This window comes from Oryctolagus cuniculus, chromosome 11, assembly GCF_051225735.1.
Source record: "Oryctolagus cuniculus isolate XC-2025 breed Fujian yellow rabbit chromosome 11, ASM5122573v1, whole genome shotgun sequence".
NCBI classification, from domain to species: domain Eukaryota; kingdom Metazoa; phylum Chordata; class Mammalia; order Lagomorpha; family Leporidae; genus Oryctolagus; species Oryctolagus cuniculus.
Window position 1 is genome coordinate 95,016,840 of NC_142877.1, and position 21,559 is coordinate 95,038,398.

At 42.4% G+C, this 21,559-nt stretch overlaps 1 protein-coding gene and 1 long non-coding RNA gene across 2 annotated transcripts in view; one reads left to right on the top strand and one right to left on the bottom strand.

Annotated features, from left to right (window-relative positions):
- LOC149123570 (uncharacterized) overlaps positions 1-19,201 on the top strand; it is a 30,899-nt gene extending 11,698 nt beyond the window's left edge. Inside the window, exon 2 of the long non-coding RNA XR_016216251.1 lies at positions 431-19,201. This is a non-coding gene — a long non-coding RNA (uncharacterized LOC149123570). The remainder of the gene's footprint in view (positions 1-430) is intronic.
- BTG1 (BTG anti-proliferation factor 1) lies at positions 18,266-20,953 on the bottom strand. The gene is made up of 2 exons (XM_051845746.3): positions 20,489-20,953; positions 18,266-19,597 (listed from the first exon to the last, which is right to left on the bottom strand). The coding sequence occupies exons 1-2, from the start codon at positions 20,634-20,636 to the stop codon at positions 19,230-19,232; spliced, it is 516 nt and encodes a 171-aa protein (XP_051701706.1). The 5' UTR covers positions 20,637-20,953; the 3' UTR covers positions 18,266-19,229.
- Positions 20,954-21,559: the final 606 nt, after the last annotated feature.

Genomic DNA, 21,559 nt, shown 5'->3' on the forward strand with positions numbered 1-21,559 from the left:
ACTTCTTTTTCTACAGATCACTCAACAAAAGAGCCATTTTCTCCTTGTTCTTTAGAAAGTTGTTATGCACAAGTTTTTTGTATGAAGAGTGGGTACACCAGAAGCTAGACCTTTGAAATAAATTGAAATGAAAAAAATTAGGGAACAAAGGGATTTAGAAGGTGCAGAAAGGAATTTCAGACAACAGAAGTAGATTACAGTCTACATTGATGGAGGGGAACTGACTTTGCCTGCTGGGGCACCACACCTGGGGGCTGCTGATTTATTCTCAAGTGCATTCCACTGGCCATGAGTGTCCTCAGTGAAGGCTAAAAAATGTGGATACTTGCACTCCTCTGTTACAGAATAAGAAGTGCTTCTTGTGATTTCCTTCTATTTTTTCTTAACATCAAATGTGAATGTTTTAACTTCCTACAAATTCTCTATTTAGGTCTTGAGCAAGTGTAATTGAGCAGCAAGTGCCATATAGAACCCTGAATGCCAGGACAATTAGAGGGAAAAATGTGGATGCTATAAAAGTTTCATACCAACTGTGAGCCAGACAACATCTTTGACCTCCAAAATAACTGTCGACAAGAAATGACCTGTGGCTGAGTGGGCAAAATAAACACAAGATATTATTAAAACTTTAGGTATTCAATGCTCTGTTTGTGTCTTCTTTTCACTTAGAATGATTTACTCCACTCATTGTCATGGGTTTTGTTGGTTGGTTGGTTTTCTAATGAAGACAACAACACAGAAATTCAGATCTTAAACTAGGTTCTGAGAATCCACCTTAAGAGCAAAATAAAACACAACAAAAACAAAAACTACTTCTAGCCACTTAACATACTTAAAGGAATGCACACTAGGCAAGCTCCATTCTGCCAGAGTCTGGGAAACTGGCACAAGTAGTGAAAATGAGTCCACAACTTGCTGTCAGTTTTTCTTTCTTTTTTAAAAAACTAAACATCAAAGTTTTACAATAGAAGGATGTTTTGATTATCTTATCACCATAGGACAAAAAATTTTCCATTTTTTTTATTTCAATCAAGCTCTTCTAGGCTAGTGCTAACTATTCTTCCTTATATTCAATTTCCTAAGTTCATGTGCAGGAAAATCATTTTCCCAGCCTCAGACTATAAGGCCTTAAAAGGAAGGGAATATCAAACAAAAAAATTAGTTTCCCCAAATCATGATATACTTATAGCTGAAGTTTAATGTTGTGTTTGTTCATTTCCCATCTCCAACCTCTCCCCCGCCCCACCTCCCCAAATTGTTCTGCTGAGTTCTTAGCACCTGGCTCCTGAGAAAATGTGCTGAGAACTTCAATGAATGATTCCCCTTTAGCATCTCCTGAGCATTAATCACCACTCTCAGAGAAAGGGCCTACAGTCTCCGGAATCAGCAGCTTCTCTAGTTCCCTGAGATCAGGGGCAAGTGGGCATTGGAGAGAGAGGAGAAAGAGTGAAGGAAGATGCCAGAAGGGGGATGAGAGAAAGAAAAAGTGCTATTTTCCCTCAGTTAAAAAAGTAAAATTAGAAGGCATTGAGAAGGCATCTAAAAAGAACATTGGAAGCAACTTCATTACTTGACTGATAGAAAAGAAGCTGATGTGCAAGTACAGGGTATTATGTACTTCTAAGGACAATCACAGAGTTTTGTAGCTATTCCTGGAAATACGAGATACACATAGAGGCCATTCAAGAATGCAATAGTCAACCCAAATGACTCTGACATTTGTGGCATAGTGAGTTGGTTGATGCCCGCGACACAACCACTCCATATTAGCGTCAGTTAATAGCAGTCCCAACTGCTCCACTTCACATCCAGTTCCCCACTCATGTGCCTAGGAAAGCAGAGATAGATGGTCAAAGTACTTGGACCCCTGCCTCCCACATTCCATAGTTGCAGGCTCTTGGCTTTGGTTGAACACAGTCTGGTCACTGTGTTGTTTTGGAGAGTGAACTCGCAGATGGAAGATTGTGTGTGTGTGTACGTGTATGTGTGGTTTTACCCTATCTATGTATCTTTGTCTTTCAAATAAAATAAATCTTAAAAAAGAAAATACTGCAATGTGACAACAGTAACAGCAGTAGAGTTATCTATGTGCTTGGTCCTATATTAGTTCCATATAGGTTTTATCCATGTAGGACCACAAATACCCTCTGACATAGCTGTCCTTATCCCAAACCCTAGGGTCAGCTGTATTTCCAGAATTTGCCACTTTTCAAATCTTCGAAAGACAATATGGAACATGTACCATGTGGTGTGAATCCCCTCCATGAGCTAAAACTCAAGCACATTAATGCTGTAGTAAAATGTGTGAACAGATGCAAAAGAGGGAGCCTGAATTAAACAGCTCACATCAGGGCAGGGCAAGTTTTACAAGAGCCATTGGAACAGCTCATAGAAGAGGCTCATTATGGAAAAAAATGGCACATGGCATCCAAATAAATCTATTAATTCCATCATTCTGTGAATCTTTTAAAGTGTATTTATACTACACAAGGTGTTTTTGTCTAACCCAGGTAGTCTGGAAACACACGTTTTCACAGGCTGAATTCTGGAGTTGGAGATCAGATGTATCATGGACTCCATTTTACCACAAAGGAAATGAGATGGGATTCAGAGAGGATGGAATGCCTTGCCTCTTGGCACCTATAGCAGTGGTGGAGCCAGGATTCAACCAGGAAATCTCCGATTCCTAAGCCTGAGCCTACATGCCCATCACCCTCCTTCCCCCCAGGCTGGCTCTGGGTGTCCAAGCAAATGCTGGCGTCTCTCAAGTCTGTTCATCCTAAAGGCTTCATGTGCTCTGTGTTCCTCATGTGTCTTCTCTGTAACCGCACCCAGAAAGTTGAAGTAGAAAACACTGTTTTTCTTCCGTGATAGCAAAGGAAAACAACATCTGCTGTGATCCTCTTATTCCCTCAGGAATTCGAGTGCCCAAGAGACAAAGTTGAGAAGGTAAGGAAGGAAGGGGAGATGAGGGGGTGAGGAGAAGGAAGGCAAAAGAGAAGGAAGAATCTGGACCCTGGAATCCAAAAAGGACCAAAGCATCATTTGCTGATAATTCAAGACGTCTAGGTTGCTTCAGTCTAAATGACTCTTTGCAAAATGAAAACAAGGTCCAGCTTCACTATCTAGGGTGGATGCATGCAAAAGGACAGCCCAGATCCTACAGTGGCAGGGGCTCAAGGCCAAAGGTCAGAAGTGAGCGTGTGCCACTTGGGACTGTGCCGAAACTTGAGAATGGCACAGGACTTTATCAGGGCAGAACTAGGAGGCTGGTTAATCCAGCATTTAAGGTACAGGGTGACCCCAGCTGAAACTAGGGTTAACTGTTTGCATGCATATACATAAATCAGGGCCTTTAGCCCTCACCCTTACCCTCTTTTTTCTTTTATTTTTTGACAGGCAGAGTGGACAGTGAGAGAGAGAGACAGAGAAAGGTCTTCCTTTGCCATTGGTTCACCCTCCAATGGCTGCCATGGATGGCGCGCTGCAGCCGGCGCACCGCGCTGATCCGATGGCAGGAGCCAGGTACTTATCCTGGTCTCCCATGGGGTGCAGGGCCCAAGCACTTGGGCCATCCTCCACTGCACTCCCTGGCCACAGCAGAGAGCTGGCCTGGAAGAGGGGCAACCGGGACAGAATCCGGTGCCCCGACCGGGACTAGAACCCGGTGTGCAGGCACCGCAAGGCAGAGGATTAGCCTAGTGAGCCACGGCGCCGGCCCCTTACCCTCTTATATCTTACAATGCTTTTCCCAGAGAGAGAAGTGGCATCTCACTGAGCATGCCTGGAATTACATGAAAACCTGAAAAGCCCATGAAGTGTCTGTTTTGTGAATGCTTTTTGGCACACCAACCAATGCAGTTAAAAGGTTGACATGCATTGTTAGTGTTTTTAAATTAAAATCTTAATGGCTGAACTTGAGCTTGGTGGCCAACTCACACACACACACACACACACACACACACATCGAGCCCACAGGTCAGAGTCCTGAGTGTGCACACAGCTTCGATGTCTGTCTGTCTTCCATCCTCAGATCATGGTGTGCTGTCCTGGAGTGAGTGCTTCTACACTAACACTGAGAGCGCTAAGGTCAGAAATGGAAAAACTGATCTCAGTCTAATGTTAAGGGTTGAGTTTAACATCACTCCTGTCTGTAATCCAAGGCTCGACTTGCCACTTGGTCCTGTGGCTCTTGGTGCTAGCAACAACATACAGGGAATGTTTTGTCAACTTGTTTCCCTGCCTACTGCCTGCTGCCAACGTGAAGAGAAGTCAATTCCAAGGAGAGGCCCTATGCAACGTGCAGTTGAGGAAGTACCTAAACATTGGTAGATAGAAAAGCATGTGAAATATCTACTCTTCTGTTTCATAACGTTTATTGTCAAATACTTCAGTTTAAATAAAAAAAAAAAGAATAAAGCTTTGCATGTTATGTACACAGGGCCATACGTTTCTGGTGTGATGACATATAATATTAAATGAAGTAGTTTATTCTTTCAGTGTAATTTTCTCTACTGTGAAAATCAGTGGCCAGGGCAACAAATAAGCCATATTTTAAAATATGTGCATTAATAATGAATCAGCACATTTCTTTCCTTGCACTAATTTAAGAAGGGCAAAGGCACAAATGCTTTTCAATATTTCTTGTATTTTACTCTCTTTCAAACTCTAACTCTATTCACTCTACTCTTCTCCCAACAAACACACCCACTCGTATACCCACAAGTCTGTATTTTGTTCCTAAAAATAAATTTTGGTACAAATTTTCTCGCAGACACACACACACACACACACACACACACAATATACTACTCTGGACCAGAGAACTGTACTCAAAATAGATAAATTTTTCCTGAAACTTATTTTTTCCTGTAGCACCCTAAAATCTTGAATTATGAAACAGCCAACTAAGTAACTTCATTTCATTTTGTAGTTTAATTTTTTTCTAACACAGAGTTTAACACCAAATGACTAAGTTTAAAAATAAGTTAGTCCAACCACACATTTAGATGTTTTCAATTCTTTCTACAGAGTATTTTCCTGTCTAGGTTGACAAGTTCAGAGTGAGTAGGTGGAAAGAAGAAAAACAAAGGGATAGTCATTAAGAAATGAAGGCAGGGCACTTCTCAGCACAACACAAGGGCAAGCACATCCCCGCAGCTGAGAATTGCAGCCAGCATTTTGATAACAGAATGAACTTTGATCTGTTCTGATGAATCTGGGCAATCTTCTGGGAGAGACGCCATAGATTACTGCAATAAATATTAGCAGATTCCCAAGGCTATCATTGCTATCGGTATCCATGGTACTGAGTTTCAAATTAACATAGTTATTTTACTTGTGTTCCCAAATTTAACATTAGGGACTTTTGGTTGTGGGTCTATCATCTTTAGATAAGTGTGCGTGTGTGTGTGTGCACGCGTGTCTGTGTACATGTGTGTGAGGGAGAGAATTTTGAGAACTGGACTACACAATTGATCAGTATTTACAAAAACAAGTTTGGAGGTTTACAAGTCTACTTAGATGACTCCCAGAAAGCTCTCAAGTCACCTTTCATAAACATTTACTTTGAATAAAATGTCTGGTTCTGGATGAAACCCAACATATCACTATTGCTTTGCAGTGTACTTCCATACCTTTTTTTCATTCATTCCTCTCCCTTTCCCCACAATCCCATCCCTTCATTTTTAACTAAATGGCCAGAATTATCTGGTTGATGTTTATTTGGGAGCTTCAAGAGGGATCCACTGTGAAACCCAGAGAGGTTTCCGTCTCCTTTCAGCCTTGCTCAGCTCAAGAGGAGGGAGTGGATGGTATCTGATCATGATTTGGATGCAGTCTTCACATACCTAAAGGACTTCCCCAGTTTTTATGCAGCAAAAGGAAGACAACCCATACTGTTTGGATCCAGCAAATTAAGCTATTTATTGTCTCATTTCTTGGGCTAAATATACTTGAGAAAGTACCTTTTCATTCCTCTCTGATAAGTAAAACAGAATCAGAAATTTTTTTTTCTGATTATCACCAGGAACTTTTTGTAGCCCAATAACAGGCCAAATACTTGCCATCACCTAAGATACAGCAAGTGTGCCCTGATCTTGAAGTGACTGTATGAAGGTAATGTAGCCTGGCTTTTATCTCCAGGCCCACACACAAAAGGTCATGGGCTCTAAATGATAGCAAGTCTGCACTCTCATCTCAGAACAGGTCATTTTAGATAACTGAATTTTTCAGTAATCCAGTTGTTTTCAACATCTGTCTGTTAGTGCATCTAGTGTATACATCCTAACAAAATATTGAGCATCTTGGACCAAGTGCTGTGGTGCAGCAGGTTAAGTCAACACTTACAATACCAGCATCCCATATCGGAGTGCAGGTTTGAGTCTCAGCTACTCTACTTCTAATCCAACTTTGTGCTAATGCACCTGGGAAGGAAGGGGATGACGTCCCCAAGTACTTGGATGGGGTTCCTGGCTCCAGGTGTTAGCCTGGTCCAGATCTGTTTGAGGAGTGAAGGACTGGATGGAAGACATTTCTCGGGTCTTATTTTCTGTATGTTTATGATGATTTGCAATTTTAAAGTGCAGAGAAAAAAAAGAAAGAAAAAACTGTTGTGATCTCTAGTAATGAAAGTTGTACTGATTCCTATACTTAGTAATAATCAATAAACAAGAAAAAAATGGTCACAAAAACAATTGTCACAAACAGGCTAGTGGATCCTGTGATACAATGTTTGAGAATACTATATTATGAGTATGTATTTGAGGAGAGATGAACCTGGAAGGATTTTGCAATTCACTCAATTATTTGAGTGGAATGGACTCTTCTCAGATATCTCCTAAAACTGTTTTCTCTGGTCTCCTTCAAGTGTCTGTTCAAATGTCACCTTATCAGTGAGGCCTTCCCCTATTTTACTTAAAATAGCAACATGCCCTCTCATCCTTACCCTAGCAGTTAACTGCCTATCTCCCTTTTTTGCAGAGCCCCTGAATGGCATTGCACAACTCCAGGGGGCAACACTCGCTCAAATAACCAACACAGAAGCTCTGTTCCTTAGCACCTGTTGCCATCTGATATCCTACAGATTCTCCTGGCTTGTTTTCCTCCATGAGGTCAAGGACTTTTGCTTGCTTCACTATTATATCTCTAGTTTATGGTAACACAGGACACACAGTAGGTGCTCAACAAATGAACAACTTACAAATGAACAATCTGTTAATTGAACAGATTTTAGTTAGTGGGAAAATCAGCTATGAATACAAGCAATTACAATGCAATGGATCAGAAAGCAATGCTCAGGGAGCTAATATTGGTCAGCCTGGATTTTAGCTCCAAATCAGGTCATAGCTGTTTGACCTTGGGCAAGTTAAATAACATTTCTGTACCACAAAACCCTAAAGTCAAAGATGATTGTAACAACATCTACTCTCATAGTAGATGCTTGTTGCTTGGATGCTTGTGCAGAGGAATCAGTGAAGGGTTGCACAGAGGTGCTCAGCACAGGCCTGGCACTCAGGAAACCTGCAGGAAGTGGCTGCAGCATCAGGACAGAGCTTTACAGAAGTAGAGAGGCAAAACAGGGTGTCAAGAGCTGCCTGGTGGTGCTGGGGAGAAAACTGAGGTAGGAATGAAGGAAAATTGTTTTCAACAGACAATGAAATGTCACACTGCCTTTTCCTGTGCTGAGTGCATGGAACTTTTTATTATTATTACTTATTTATTTGCAAGTTAGAGTTACAGCAAGAGAGGGAGAGACAGAGAGAGGGAGGAGAGACATCTTCCATCTGTTGATCTACTCCAATCTAGCTCTCTGCTATGGCCTGAGAAAGCAGTAGAAGATGGCCCAAATCCTCGGGCTCCTGAACCAGCTGTGACAACCAGCCAGAAGCTAGGACCAGGAGCTTCATCCAGGTATCCCACATGAGAACAGGGGCCCAAGCATTTGGACCATCTTCCACTGCTTTCCCTGGCACATTAGCAAGGAGCTGGACTGGAAGTGGATCAGCCATGACACGAACTGGCACCCATATGGGTGCCAGCTACTGGCAGCTCAATCTGCTGTGCCAAAGAGCCGGCCCCTAGAGAACTTTTTAAAAATGAAAAATGGGGGCAGGCCATGTGACACAGCAGATTTAGTCACCACTTGGGATGCCTGCATTCCCTATCAGAATGGCTGGTTCAAGTCTCAGCTAATCAGTTTCCCACGAGCTACCTCTAAGGAGCCTGGGAGGCAGAAGTGTTGACCCAAGTACTTGGGTTCCTGCCATTCAAGTGGGAGACCCAGTTGGGGTTCTGGGCTCCTGGCTTCAGCTTGGCTCAGCCTCAGCTGTTGCAGGCACTGGGGAGTACTAACCAGAGGATGAAAGCACTCTATTTCTCCTCCTTTTTCTATTACTCTGGCATTGGCAGGAATGAATGAATGAATGAATGAATTAATCTATTTAAAACTGAAGAATGAACATAGTAGTATTAATGTGTGATCAGAATAGGTGCTTCTCCAACTGCAAATGAGTTTTTGAAAAGTCTTTTCACTAACCAAATCGGGCTTTGCCCCCTTTACATCTTCACTGATCTGCCATTCTTTCTTTTTCTTTTTTTTTTTTTTTTTTTTTTTTGACAGATAAAGTTAGACAGTGAGAGAGACAGAAAGAAAGGTCTTCCTTCCATTGCTTCACTCCCCAAATGGCTGCTACGGCCGGCACTGTGCCGATCCGAAGCCAGGAACCAGGTGCTTCTTCCTGGTCTCCCACACCGGTGCAGGCGCCCAAGCACTTGGGCCATCCTCCACTGCCTTCCCAGGCCACAGCAGAGCTGGCCTGGAAGAGGAGCAACCAGGACTAGAACCCGGTGCCCATATGGGATGCTGGCGCCGCAGGTGGAGGATCAACCAAGTGAGCCACAGCACCGGCCCCTGCCATTCTTTCTAAAATGGATTGTCCTACTGGCATGAAATGTTAAGTATTATTACACTGGTGAAGAAATGTCTATAAGCCACCATCACCACCATCACAATTCACTTCACTGCTACTTTGTCAGCAAAGGTTTTGATAAGAATACATGGTCTTTCTCAAGAAAAAGTAGTTAACCTAAGATATTTGCAGATCAGGTTCCAAATTGGAACTCTAAACCTACAGGAAAAAAAGGAATAATCCCTCTTTTTCAAGCAGTAGTGAATCATCTCCTCTCCCTATCCCCTAGAAGATCTCAAACTCATTAAGAACAGTCTTTTTAGGACAAGTCTTTTTGCCTCTGATTCAAGACTCTTTAACAACAACTTAGAACTCTTGAGTTGAATCCATTACACAACAAATATGCTGTAACTTAGGTCACTGTTGTTGTCCATCTTTGGTAACTTGTGTTGAGAATTTTGAGTTGAAAGGAAGTTGTTCAAGGTAGACTGAAATTATCAGGCTAAAAGGGAAAAAGGGCAGGGGGAATGGGAAGAGGTAAATTTGGCATTATCTCCATCTTTTTTAGCTGATCAAGATTCTAAAATTTAGGCCTAGTAATAAACAGGCAACCCTTAGTAGGCTTGTGAATCAGCAACTGGGGATATGACTCAGAGTTTACTACTCACGTTAAAGGACTAAAAAGCCCCAGCAAATTGGGTAGGGATGTACTATATTAGTAACCGCTAAATCATTAAGTAGTTGAAAAGCAATGGTTTCCTCCGCTGACAATTTGCTTCATGTTTAAAGTAACTATTGACACATGTTTAGGAAGCAAAAAAATGAAATTATAAAAGTAGAAGGAAACAACTCACTTCTAACTTGAGGCCTGGCTCTACAATCATATTTCCTTTTTTTTAAGATTTATTTTATTTATTTGAAAATCATAGTTACAGAGAGAGTGGGAAAGACAGAGATCTTTCATCTGCAGGCCACAATGGCCAGGGCTGGGCCAGGAGCCAGGAGCTTCTTCCTGGTCTCCCACATGGGTGCAGGTGCCCAAGCACTTGGGCTATCTTCTGATGCTTCCCCAGGCACATTAGCAGGGAGCTGGATTGGAAGTGGAGCAGCTGGGAACCAAACTGATGCCCATATGGGATGCCAGTGTAGCAGGCGGTGGGTTTACCCACTGAGTCACAATGCCAGCCCCCCACAATCATATTTCTTAATCAAATTCTAAGTGGCCCAAAAAGGAATTTTCTTGGGTAGTAAGAAATATCCCTTATATTCATCAGGGTGGGGATTACAGTGTGTAAAATTCCCTGATTGCTATGAATTTAGCTATAGAGAAGAGTTTTATATACATTTAAAGAAAAAAACTTGAGGCTGGTGCTGTGGCATAGTAGGTAAAGCTGTCGCCTGCAGTGCCAGCATCCCATATGGGCAAAGGTTTGAGTCCTGGCTTTTACCACTCCAATCCAGCGCTCTGCTATGGCCTGAGAAAGCAGTAGAAGATGGACCAAATCCTCAGGCCCCTGTACCAGCTTTGGGAAACCTGGAAGAAGCTCTGGGCTCCTGGCTTCAGATCAGCACAGCTTCAGCTGTTGCCGCCAATTGGGGAGTGAACCAGCAGATGGAAAAATCTCTCTCTCTCTCTCTCTGCCTCTCTGTGTAACTCTGGCTTTCAAATAAATAAATAAATCTTAAAAAAAAAAAAAAAAGAAATTACAACCAGGAGAGATATTAACACTCAAAATGTAAACCTAGAATAAAACTTATCTATTAATCTTATTTAAATAAAACATTCCTTGTAAAAATGACAAGTATCCCATAATATATAATTATTAATAAAAATTTTAAAAAATATTTAAAAAGTTTAAAAAATGACAAGTGCTATAACAAAAAATATGGAGAATATTCAAGATGTTTGAATTGGATTATTTCATTCACTAGAAAAGTAATCTTTCTAAAGTGAATAACCTATCTAGTAGCTCATGTTAGAAGCCATCTTTTCATGTCAAATGTTTAAAACATGAAATACTTATATCTCTACCAGAAAAAATCATACAAACTACTTGTCTAGCAAAACATTCATGGGGTTCTGTTGGTCACTTCTGGAATGCATACAGTGTTCTAACTCCTTGACATATTCACCAGGAAGTAGACACACTGCTTGTTGCCAAATCCTTAACAGATCATTGTACTTTTAACACAGTTATCAAAGTGAGGTGAGCACAGGACCTGGCTGATGCTTGTGGTATGCACTCAACTATTAATAGTACCTCCTTTACTCCCCAGTCTCAATTTTATCGATGAATTTATCCAACAGATGAGATGATCTTAGGATGGGCATTGTGGTGAAGAGGGTTAAGCCACCATGGAATGACTGTATCCCAGATCCCAGATCAGAGAGTTGGTTCAAGCCCTGAATATTCTGCTTCTGATTCAACTCTCTGTTAATGTGTCTAGGAAACAGCCAGAGGATGATTGCTTAGGTTATTTGAGTTCCTGCCACCCATGTGGGAGACCCAGATTGAGTTTCTGGCTCCTAGCTTTGGCATGGCCCAGCTCTGGCTGACATGGGCAGATGAAAGATCTATTTCTCACACTGCCTTTCAAATAAATATATAAATCTTAAAAAAAAAAAAAAAAAAAAAAAAAAGATGGTTACTCTACTGTGAATTCCCATGACTAGTGTACTCCACAATTCCCCTCCACTCCTGTGGCACTGGTCTTTGTTCAACCCCTCCATTCACAATCACTTTCCAGCCAGATTTTGTGCAAACTCTTGGCTCTTGCCTGTCTTCTCCACTTAAACTCCCATGCATCCTCAGCTTTCAGCTCAAGTGCCTCTGGGAAATCTTTCCATGGCAGTCTTGTCTTTTATAGCTCTCAGGACATCACCAATTTCCTTTCCTTAGCATGTCTCAGGTTCAGTCCAACTTTTACATTTGCTTGGTAACTCTCTGCCACTAGGCTCTAAGCTCCTTGAATGCAGAGGCGGTGCCCATTTTTGCATCCTCAGTGCTCAGCATGGTGCAAGGCACACAGTGAGAATCAATAATTGAAAGACAGATGACAGACCCAGAATGAAATAGCAGTCTCATTTTAACCATCAGAAAAGCATTCAGGAGACAACTTGGTTTTTAAAGGGTAGTGAGAAAAAAGGCAAAAAAATCTAGGAGTTAGTGGGAAAGAGCTTGTATCTGATGGCATCAAATAGTACGGGAGCACTCCACTCCTAACTCTGCAACCATAACTACTGTCCCAAGGGATAATGTTCTGACAACACTGGTCACCTAACCTTGTTTTAATTAGTTCCAAATTCTTTTTCATACATCACAATCTTGAAAATGATAGGAGCACTCTGATTTATAAGGCTATTCACAACTCCAAGCAGGGTCTAAACCACAGAGGGGCTTTCAGATGCAAGACTTCTGAAAGGGTCAAAGGGAATTTGGCCAATGAGTCTCTTGAGGTTCCTCTAAGAATGGAGCCCTTTGTTTCCTATACTATTGCAAAATAAATTAACATGAAGCTCTGCTGAGTGTCTACTTCACTGAGGTATGCGGTAGTGTGACATAAGCCAGCGGCAAGCTATCCAATGGGGTATCTTCACATAGAAAACAGGGCTTGAGTTTAAACCAAAAGAACCTGTGGTCGCTGAGTCCCTTATGATCAACTAGGGGAAATCAATTACATTATTTGTGATTCAAGCAAATGTTGCACCAGGTTACATCACAAGAAGAAACTCAAACCCAAGCTGATAACTTATAAAAAGGCTGCTTTTCTTTGCGGTAAAGGAAGGATTCGTACCACTCTAGATTGAGATTGAGAACCATGGAGTTCTACTTTAAAAAAGTTTGAAAACCTCTTGGAAAACCTGAGCTAAATACAAATGACTTGGAAGCCTGCAAATCCTGGGAAAAGTCAACTTACTACATATAGCAAAGGTTACTGTGAGGATTAAACACCACAATGGATGCAAAGGTGCTTTGTACAGGATACATTGTTATGCACATTAAGTAGCATTAGGCCATCTCTCAATTTAAGATGTCTTCAATATAAACAAAGGATCTGAAGGAGTCCTTCCTTTTTACCTAGAAAATGGCTCTGAAAACCACAATTTTAAAGACCCAGCTCAGAAAAGTCTGTAAATCTATAAGGCCTATCTATAAGCAGGAAGAAGTTCATTTTCTTTCACATATTATTTCTGAAACACAAGCGCATTTCTTGCAGCTTTTGCCAAAGCAAACTTAGAAGAAACTCCAAACGTGCCATCATGACAGAGAACTCAAATTCCAAGAATCCAACCATTCACTACTACATGTTTTCATGTGTTCTTTTGACTTGTTAGCCCTATTTTTATACATTGAGTAATGGGCTCAGAAAGGCTAAGTAACTGGCCCAAAGTCACAGGCTGATTCAGGCCAGGGATTCCAACTCATTTTTGCATGAGTCCAGTACTAGTATTCTCTGCACTAAAGATCAATAGCCTTTCATGGATGTCTAGTTGTAGACACCTGCACACGTCCTGGGCAAACAGGAAAAATTTCAAGAATACAAATGACCACAGATGGCCAACTAACAATGAGAAGTTAGAAGATAGGGTCTGACAATGTGAAACAGTTGAATAAGTAATATACCAAAATGTACCAATAGTTAAGAGCTTGGATTCTGAGTCAGAGAGGAGTAAGTTCAAATTGTAATCAGCTATTTACTGTTTGGTTTTAGGGCAAATTATTTGGGCTCTACTTCTTCTTTCTAAACATGGCATGATTAAAAAACACTGACCTACCTGCCAACCTCACCCAGTTGCTGGAAGGTCAGATACGTATATTGATAACTTGAAGGCTCACGAGTATAATTTACAGGAAATACAATTCCATTTAGTCTATTGACTTCAGGGGACAAAACTGCCATAAATCTTGCCTAGAAAATGTATTCAATCCTGCTTACAATGCAATTGTCAAGTCTAATCAGTTTAGGTTTATGCTCATTTATGGAAGCTTCTCAAAGTCCAGTTTGTTAGCCATCTTTTCTTATAAAAATTTAGAGATGGCTTAGAACAAAAGGGATAAGATACAGGGACATGCAACTAACCCATAACCACTAAAATAATTATCAATCTAAAACTCTAATAATTCAATTGAATAAATCAGTATTACAAAGATCCTATAAAATTTCTCTAAGAAACATGTGAATTTCAATGCATAGCAATAGTTAAAAAAATCGAGGACTTTGGTAGTAACACTTGCTTTTGAAAATCTGTTAGCAGATAAAATTATTTAAGGCAACTATCTTTGTATTGCTACGACAGTTTCTCATTTTGAGACTTACAACTTAGAGGAGGAATTTCATAATTATGAGTTATTCTTGGAAGAGAGCAAACATTCAACCTACTTTAGTGATAATCTAGAGAAATAGTCTCTAGACATTTTCCAATAGATACATCTATCAATAAAATTTTTAGTGTATCCTCAATTTAAGCATTTGTTTATCATTCACACACACACCATTTTTATTAATTGAAAAATTTTTTAAAAGTAAAGTACCCATGGGTGAATGTCTTCTACCAATCTTCCAGTTTGGAATTTTAAGTAGTTTTGTGTGATATTCTCCAAGCAGAGGAATCCACTTAACTTTTCTCCTGTCTGGCAGTCCCTATTGTGATGGCAGAAGTATAGCTTATGATCTTCCTTCCACCCCCAGGAACAGGGTCACAAATGGCCTACACAACTTCAAAGTACAAGGAAAGAGGCTATCATCTGAGTGGCTTAGCTTAAAAACATATTCTCCCTTCATAAAATACTAGAGAAAAGGGCATAAGCATTGTTTGACTTTCCTTAAAAAGCCTGTAGGAGTATGCTTTATTTATGTTTCCCATCCACACCTCCTCCAAACCCAGAATCCACACAGTCAATAAACCTGTACCACCACTTTGACCTGTAGGCTCACAGAAACAAATTGAGTGCAGACTTTGCCTCAGATTCATGAAGTGCAGGATCCCTACAGTAGTGATTTCCAAACATTCTGCTGCACAGACCACTCTTAACATACACCTATGACCACAGCCAGTGAATTATCACCAAACCTTTACATTCCTCGCTTCCCACTTTTCATTTCTCCCACCACTCTCTTTATATAACCCTAGACTCAAAATTATTTCACCCTTCAACATCAGTCCTCCCTGTAGCCATGCAGAATTCCCAAAAGGACACTGTATCTTCAGCATCACAATGATAAATATCAAGAAAAGGCTCATAAGGATGTCAAAATTTGAACTCCAAACCAATCATGATATGACAAGAAGCATTAAAAAAAAATTAGAATCCTATGGATGGAAGTCTTATTGTTTATTCCTGTTTGACATATGGAGCAACACAAGAAATTGATAAACCAATTAAAACTGCAGTCAAAAAATTCTGGGTATCAATTATACTCAAAAAATTATTAAAGAAAAATCTTATCAATCCTCAATATTAATACAATCTAAGGCTTACTTGTTTAAGAGAACCTCAAAAATACAAAATTTAACATCTTAACAAAGTTCCTTTAACCTTCTATTTCCCACAAGAAAATATAGACTCCTCCATACAACCAGCAATCCTAACTCATAACAGGTTTCTCTAATCCATTTACAGTCCCACACATAAAAGCAAATGATTTATGGACTCAAACAACTTAGTATTATTAGTAGTACAAACTATTTTACTGTAAAAGATTTAATATTATGTTCCAAACATGAAAAGAAGCCAGTTATATTTTGACAAGCAGCTTTACATCAAAGTTCACCTGCACAGATTGAGAGCGATGTCTAAACTACTTCCAGTCTGTATACCTTCAGACAAAGACGAAATCTACTGTTTCAGGCAATCTGAGATACTGTTTGAAGCCCCTGCACAGATAAAACTATTGACAAAATTCTCCCCATGTAGCTTATCGAGTCCCATCTATCTCATCATCACATCATCTGAAATAGTGGTGAAAAAAGAAGAGCAAATAGTTTTAAACTTCACCATGTGAGATACAGCTTTAGTCACCATCTTTCTGTAAAGAGGAAGAAGAGTATCAGAAACATTAAAAATCACTGAGGGAAAAAAGTCTAACAGTAGATTATGTATTCCTAAGATTAAAGGGAGCCTAGAAGCCTTTCGTCATTATACACTAGATATCAAGAATACTGCTTCCTTCCTTTTAACTTGAAGGCCAATTCCATCATCTGCAACACCACACAAAACAACACCTATACAAAACAAAATTACTTGCATTGTAAGTAATCCCAGTGGCTGAAGGGATGGAACCATTTGTGTAATTGTACCAGAAAGCCATTTTCTGGTGGCCTCTCCAGTCTACTACTGCAGAAATATTGCAAATAAGGAGAAAAGACATGATTCCCGTTACAGGCAACAGAAAGAACAGCTACATTATCCTGCATTAATTAGAATAACTCTAGCTGTAAAACCCACTTCAAGCCTTGGTTTCAGCATTACAGAACACACACCATTACAGGGACACTATTTATACCTAGAGAAGAGAAAATGATTTTAAAACTACCTGTTAAAATGTGGAAAACATTCCTCAAACTTATTACCAATCCTAACTATGAATTCCTGGTGCCACTGGTAACTAATCAGCAGTCACTCTCTCTTAAAAGGATTTAACGATTTACTCAGTATAAAAAAGTATAAAGTATAAAACATTTTGAAAATTATACTATTCCATTAAGAAATACACAATTGTTGGACACATGGAGGCGTGGCACACACCTGCACATGCATACAGCAGACACGCAAATGCTATTGTCAAAATACCTACGCAAAACATTCCCCAGAAGCAGTTAACAAGAAATATCAAACAGCTACTGTACTGCAGGCATAGGCTCAGCTTAATTGTCTGGGGAATTTAAGGTTAAAGTCACAGGAAACAGCTGGAAGCTAGGTCTGAGTGATGTTAGCAAGCTTCTTAGAGAGGAACTTAATAAACAGCTCCTCATATGCCAGACATCATCTGAATTCTAAAATAAACACTCTGTTCTCTTCCCACCAAAGTTTTTCCATTTGAGAAAAGATTTTATGCCAAGAGTTTTAGGGATGAAGACATGCCCCCCAACCTGTCTCAAGACCATCCTCCTCTTGTTTCCTGCCTCAATGATTTAGTACGCAAAGCTTCAGCAACATTTACTTGGCCTCAAAGGAGTTTCCAGAAGAAATGCAGTTGGTACATGATCACTGCCAGCTCTGACTGGGATGAGAATTCTACCAGCAATCGTTCTTAACTTTGAAAAACTGAGGGCCTTTAAACAGAAACAATTGAAAAATAAACCACAACAACTGGTAGGGAGTAGCAGTCTACGCCTTGCGGTCCTGAGAATTCAGATTCCCAAGAATGGCCTGCCAATTAAGTACTCATATAGAAACATCTTTATTCTTAAATCTGCATGCTTAGCTGTGTATTCCTGTGGTATACAAAATCAGAATCTTACAGGTAGAGAGAAATCCTCGAATTTGTGGTTACTAATATCAAGTAATTAAGCTTTATATAATTTAGATTACATAATGTATTTCTAGCATGAACATATTTACATGTATACCAACCCCCCCCCCCAAAAAAAAGAGCCAACACACGGTTAAGTTGTAAGTTATTTAACTGTGTAAAAATAAAGTTTTCCACTTTCAATTTCCACTGAAAAATCATGTTACCCTCTGTAACCCAAGAATTACAGCAAATCTTTATTTGGGGTAGGGAAGTCACTATACTTTGGCATTTTCTATGTCCCTTTAGGTTCTCAGAAACTGCAATCAACGCCTGAAAATGAGGAATCGAGAAAGCATTTCAATCTTTGAGAATAAAAGTTTGTAGACGTACCTTTTGTTGAATCCCAGCTTAAGTGATTTTTATGTAAATCTTGCAGGTGATGAAATCAAAAGTCAACCAATCTCTCTGCAGTGATTAGCCTGTTCTTTAAAACTATGGGTCACCTGCCCCAGGATTTTCTAATCAAACAAGGAATCCGAGGGGCAGAATGTTTTTCAAAGGTGGGTCGGGTCAGAATGGACATTTTATATCTTCACTTCAACAGGGAAGCAATAAAATGTAATCCTTTGAGTATCACTGTTTTGATTGATGTTACCTTTGTCTCTTATCCTCATTTCATGAGACTATTAGCCTGTGAATGTGTCCATGTTTTGACTTAAAAAAAAAAAGTTACTTCTGTGTTTCTTCTAACACCTAAATATGTACACACAGATCTTCCTCATCGAATGTTTTCTCCCCATGACCAGTGTGCAACTGACATTCACATAGCTTATTGAACCTAAATATTCCCAGAAAAATATTCTTTTAGCTGAACCTCTATAATCATGACAAGAGATTGATTAAAATGCCAAGATAAGAAACAATTTATTATAGAGAGAAGAAAAATTTCTCATCCAAAATATAGAAATCTGTACAACTTTGCCACAATCAATATACATGAACTGTACAAATTTACACCAGTTCATAATTTACCAAATAAAAGATGACTAACAAAGTTCACAAAATAGATGGTGGTTTGTGGAAAAGACTTTTACCCAATTAAGTACAAGGAAAGTTACAAACCAGACCTCCACTTTCTAAAAATAAGAAGTTTACTCAGTCTTAGAAAACTACAAGCTAGCAAATGTACAGAGAGCTGGCTGGTGCTAACACCACAGTTGAGACAGTGTCTTTTTTTTAAGGGTCTTTTTTTTTTAAAGCCTGTTGCCATGGCAGATTCCGGTCACTTGCTACCTTCAGGGCCAAAAAACACAATACAAGATCTGACCATTTCCCCAGGTCATGCTTACTAGTTTGTCTTTATGTACATTTATACATATTTAAGTGCTAGGTAAAAGTCTTGTCGTAAAATTTCCAGTACTACCATGTTTTAAAACGTTGGGCTTTCCTATTGAGCTGCCAAAAAGATTAACGATAACAATTTCCAAGTGTTAATAGTGCAAATTCCTCTGCCAAGATCTACTGCAGAGAAAGGTTCATTGAAATACAGATTTTCATTAAAGGGACTGATGTAAAATTGTAGATATAATGTCTGGGAGAAATTGAAACCACCCTAGGACTTCACTCCCTAGCAAATAAAGTGATCATTTACTTGGACTCACAGGCTATTAAATCATTGAAAGGTACTGTCCAAACTATGGCACTGTCACTTAAAAAAATTTTTTTTTACCACTCTATCTTGTGCCAGATCTTCACAGCTGTGACATGGTTTAAATTCCATAATCCATCCCCAAGAGGAGCCCACCCAAAGCAAAAATCAAATTTATCCATCCATCATAAGATGATCCATCCACAGACTATATCTTAACCTGATACAGTCATCATATTGTAGTTTTTGGAGGGGCTTGTTCTGCCCAAGAGAAGTTCCTCCTTACAGCTGATTCTGCTGTCTACCATTTGCACGTTGCTGCTGTTTTGAGTGCTACCTCCTGCTGGTGAGGCTTCGTACAGCACGCAGATGGAGCCATCCTCTCCAATTCTGTAGGACACTTCGTAGGGGTCAACCCAGAGTGTGAGTTCACTTGGGAGAAGCCTGAACAGCTCCTGACTGCTCAGTCCAATCCGCTGTGCTGCCTGTCCAATCAGAGGATCCATTTTATGGTTGATGCGGATACAACGGTAACCTGATCCCTTGCACGGCTTTTCTGGGAACCAGTGGTGTTTATAATGTTCTACAGGAGAAAAGAACAGAGAAAACAATGCTTACATCTTGACTGTCGGCGCCGCTCCTTCGCGGAGCCGGACGTGAAAAACTACCAACTTTTTGCAAACGGCCAGGACCGCACTCGCGGCTGTTGCGGGGATGGGGCAAGAGTGGGCAGGGCTTTGGAAAGACCATGGGAGTAGCACGGGACACATCCGTCTCCAGGAACCCAACCGGTCGAGCCGCCAAAACAGGACTCGGGCGCGCAGCCTCCGCCAGCCGGGGAGCCGGCTGGCCCCGGCGGCCAGGCGGGAACCTGTTTACTTTCTCCACCCCACCCTGGCCTCACACAATGGAGTTTATGGCTCCGGAGCAGAGAAGCGCCACCGGACTGTGAACCCCGAAGGGAAGAAAAACAAGCAACCCTAAACCACGCTCTGGGCAGGGCTCTAATTGTACCGGTGACAAATCTGATGATTAATAGGCAGGGGCAGGAGGTGCGGCCAGACGGCACGTCCGTCCCGAGCAGGCTCCGGGGCACCACCCCGGGGGGCCCGGGCGCCCACCCCGCAACGGTCGGAAAGGGGCTTGGGGTGGGGGGAGGGGGCGTCGAACCACCCCAGCCCCGCAGCTCCTTTGTCCCCAAACCCGCCGACGGTCCTCGGACCGCGGCCCCCCCACCCCCCCACCTCGGGCGGCTTTAGTTTCTTTGTTGTGAGTCTGTTTCCTTCTCCCCTCCGCTGACCAGCCCGGCTCCCGAGCCCTCCCTGGGACCCACCGCTGGCGGCCGCCGGCTGCCGTCCGCCACGTCCCGCCGAGGGACAGGAGCGCCGCCGGCCCCCGGCTGCTGCCACGGCTCCCGCAGTCGGGGTGCGGGGTCCCGCGAACCCCTCTCGGCGCCCCCTCGCCGCCCGCTCACCTGCCAGCAGCTCCTGGAGGCTCTGGCTGAAGGTCTGCAGCTGTCGCTCGCTCGTGAGACCCTTGGTGCGGAGGAACTTGGAGATGAAGGACACGGCGGCGGCGATCTCGCCTATCATGGTGGCGGCCCGAGTGTAGAAGGGATGCATGGGGGCGGCGGGCGGGGGCAGCCCGGGGCGGCCGGGGCTCGGCAGCGCGGCCCCGACAGCGGAGCGGCCACCCCGGGCTCCCTCACAGGTCAGAGGGCTGAGAGGAAGAGAGGACGTGAGGGGCAGTCGGCTACTTTTTTTTTTCCCCCTTTTTTTTAAGAGTAAAAAAAGTTATTTTCGAGACAGGAGGCGGCGGGAGAGAGGAAGAGACGAGCGACGGCGGCCTGGTCACATCGCTCGGACCTCCCCAGCCGCCTCCGCCTCCAGCTCCGTAGCCTCCGACAACCCCAACAGTTGCATTTCCAGCTCCGAGGGGCGAAGAGATGCGGCCGCCGTGCAGCACTTTTTATAGCGCCGCGGAACGGAAGTGGCGTAGCTGGAGCGTGACGGCCGGCTCCAGCCAATCCGGAGATCGCACCATTGTGACGCAAGCAGATTCGGAGACGGAGGGGGCGGGAAAAGGGCTCAGGGGGGTGGGTCCAGAGACGGAGAAGAGAGGGAGGAGTTGACGTAATCCGCTTGTAAACAAATAAACCCCGAGAGGCGGCCGGAGACCGACTTGCCGTGTTGGGGAACCGAGGGAGCCGAGGGTGCGCGTGTGAAAGCTCCGCCCACCACCCCGAGCTCCGCCTCGCTGGAGCGAGTCGGGGCCGGGCGCCAGTGCATCCTTCAGCAAGCACGCACTGCCGGACCTCTCTGCGCCGCGGGGTGAAGTGCGGTGTGCTGGGAGCCTCCCGGAGCTGGCTGTGTGTGCGCGCTCCGCGGCCGCCGCGATCGGGCTGCAGGCCCGCAGCTCGGGGCCACGGGCGCACTCCGCGTTCACACGCCGTCTCAGCTCGGGATCACCAGCCCCAGGAGTGTACGGCGCGGCGGGGTGCGGGCGCCTGGGAAAGTCGGGGTCCGGGGGGGGGGCAAGCCAGGAG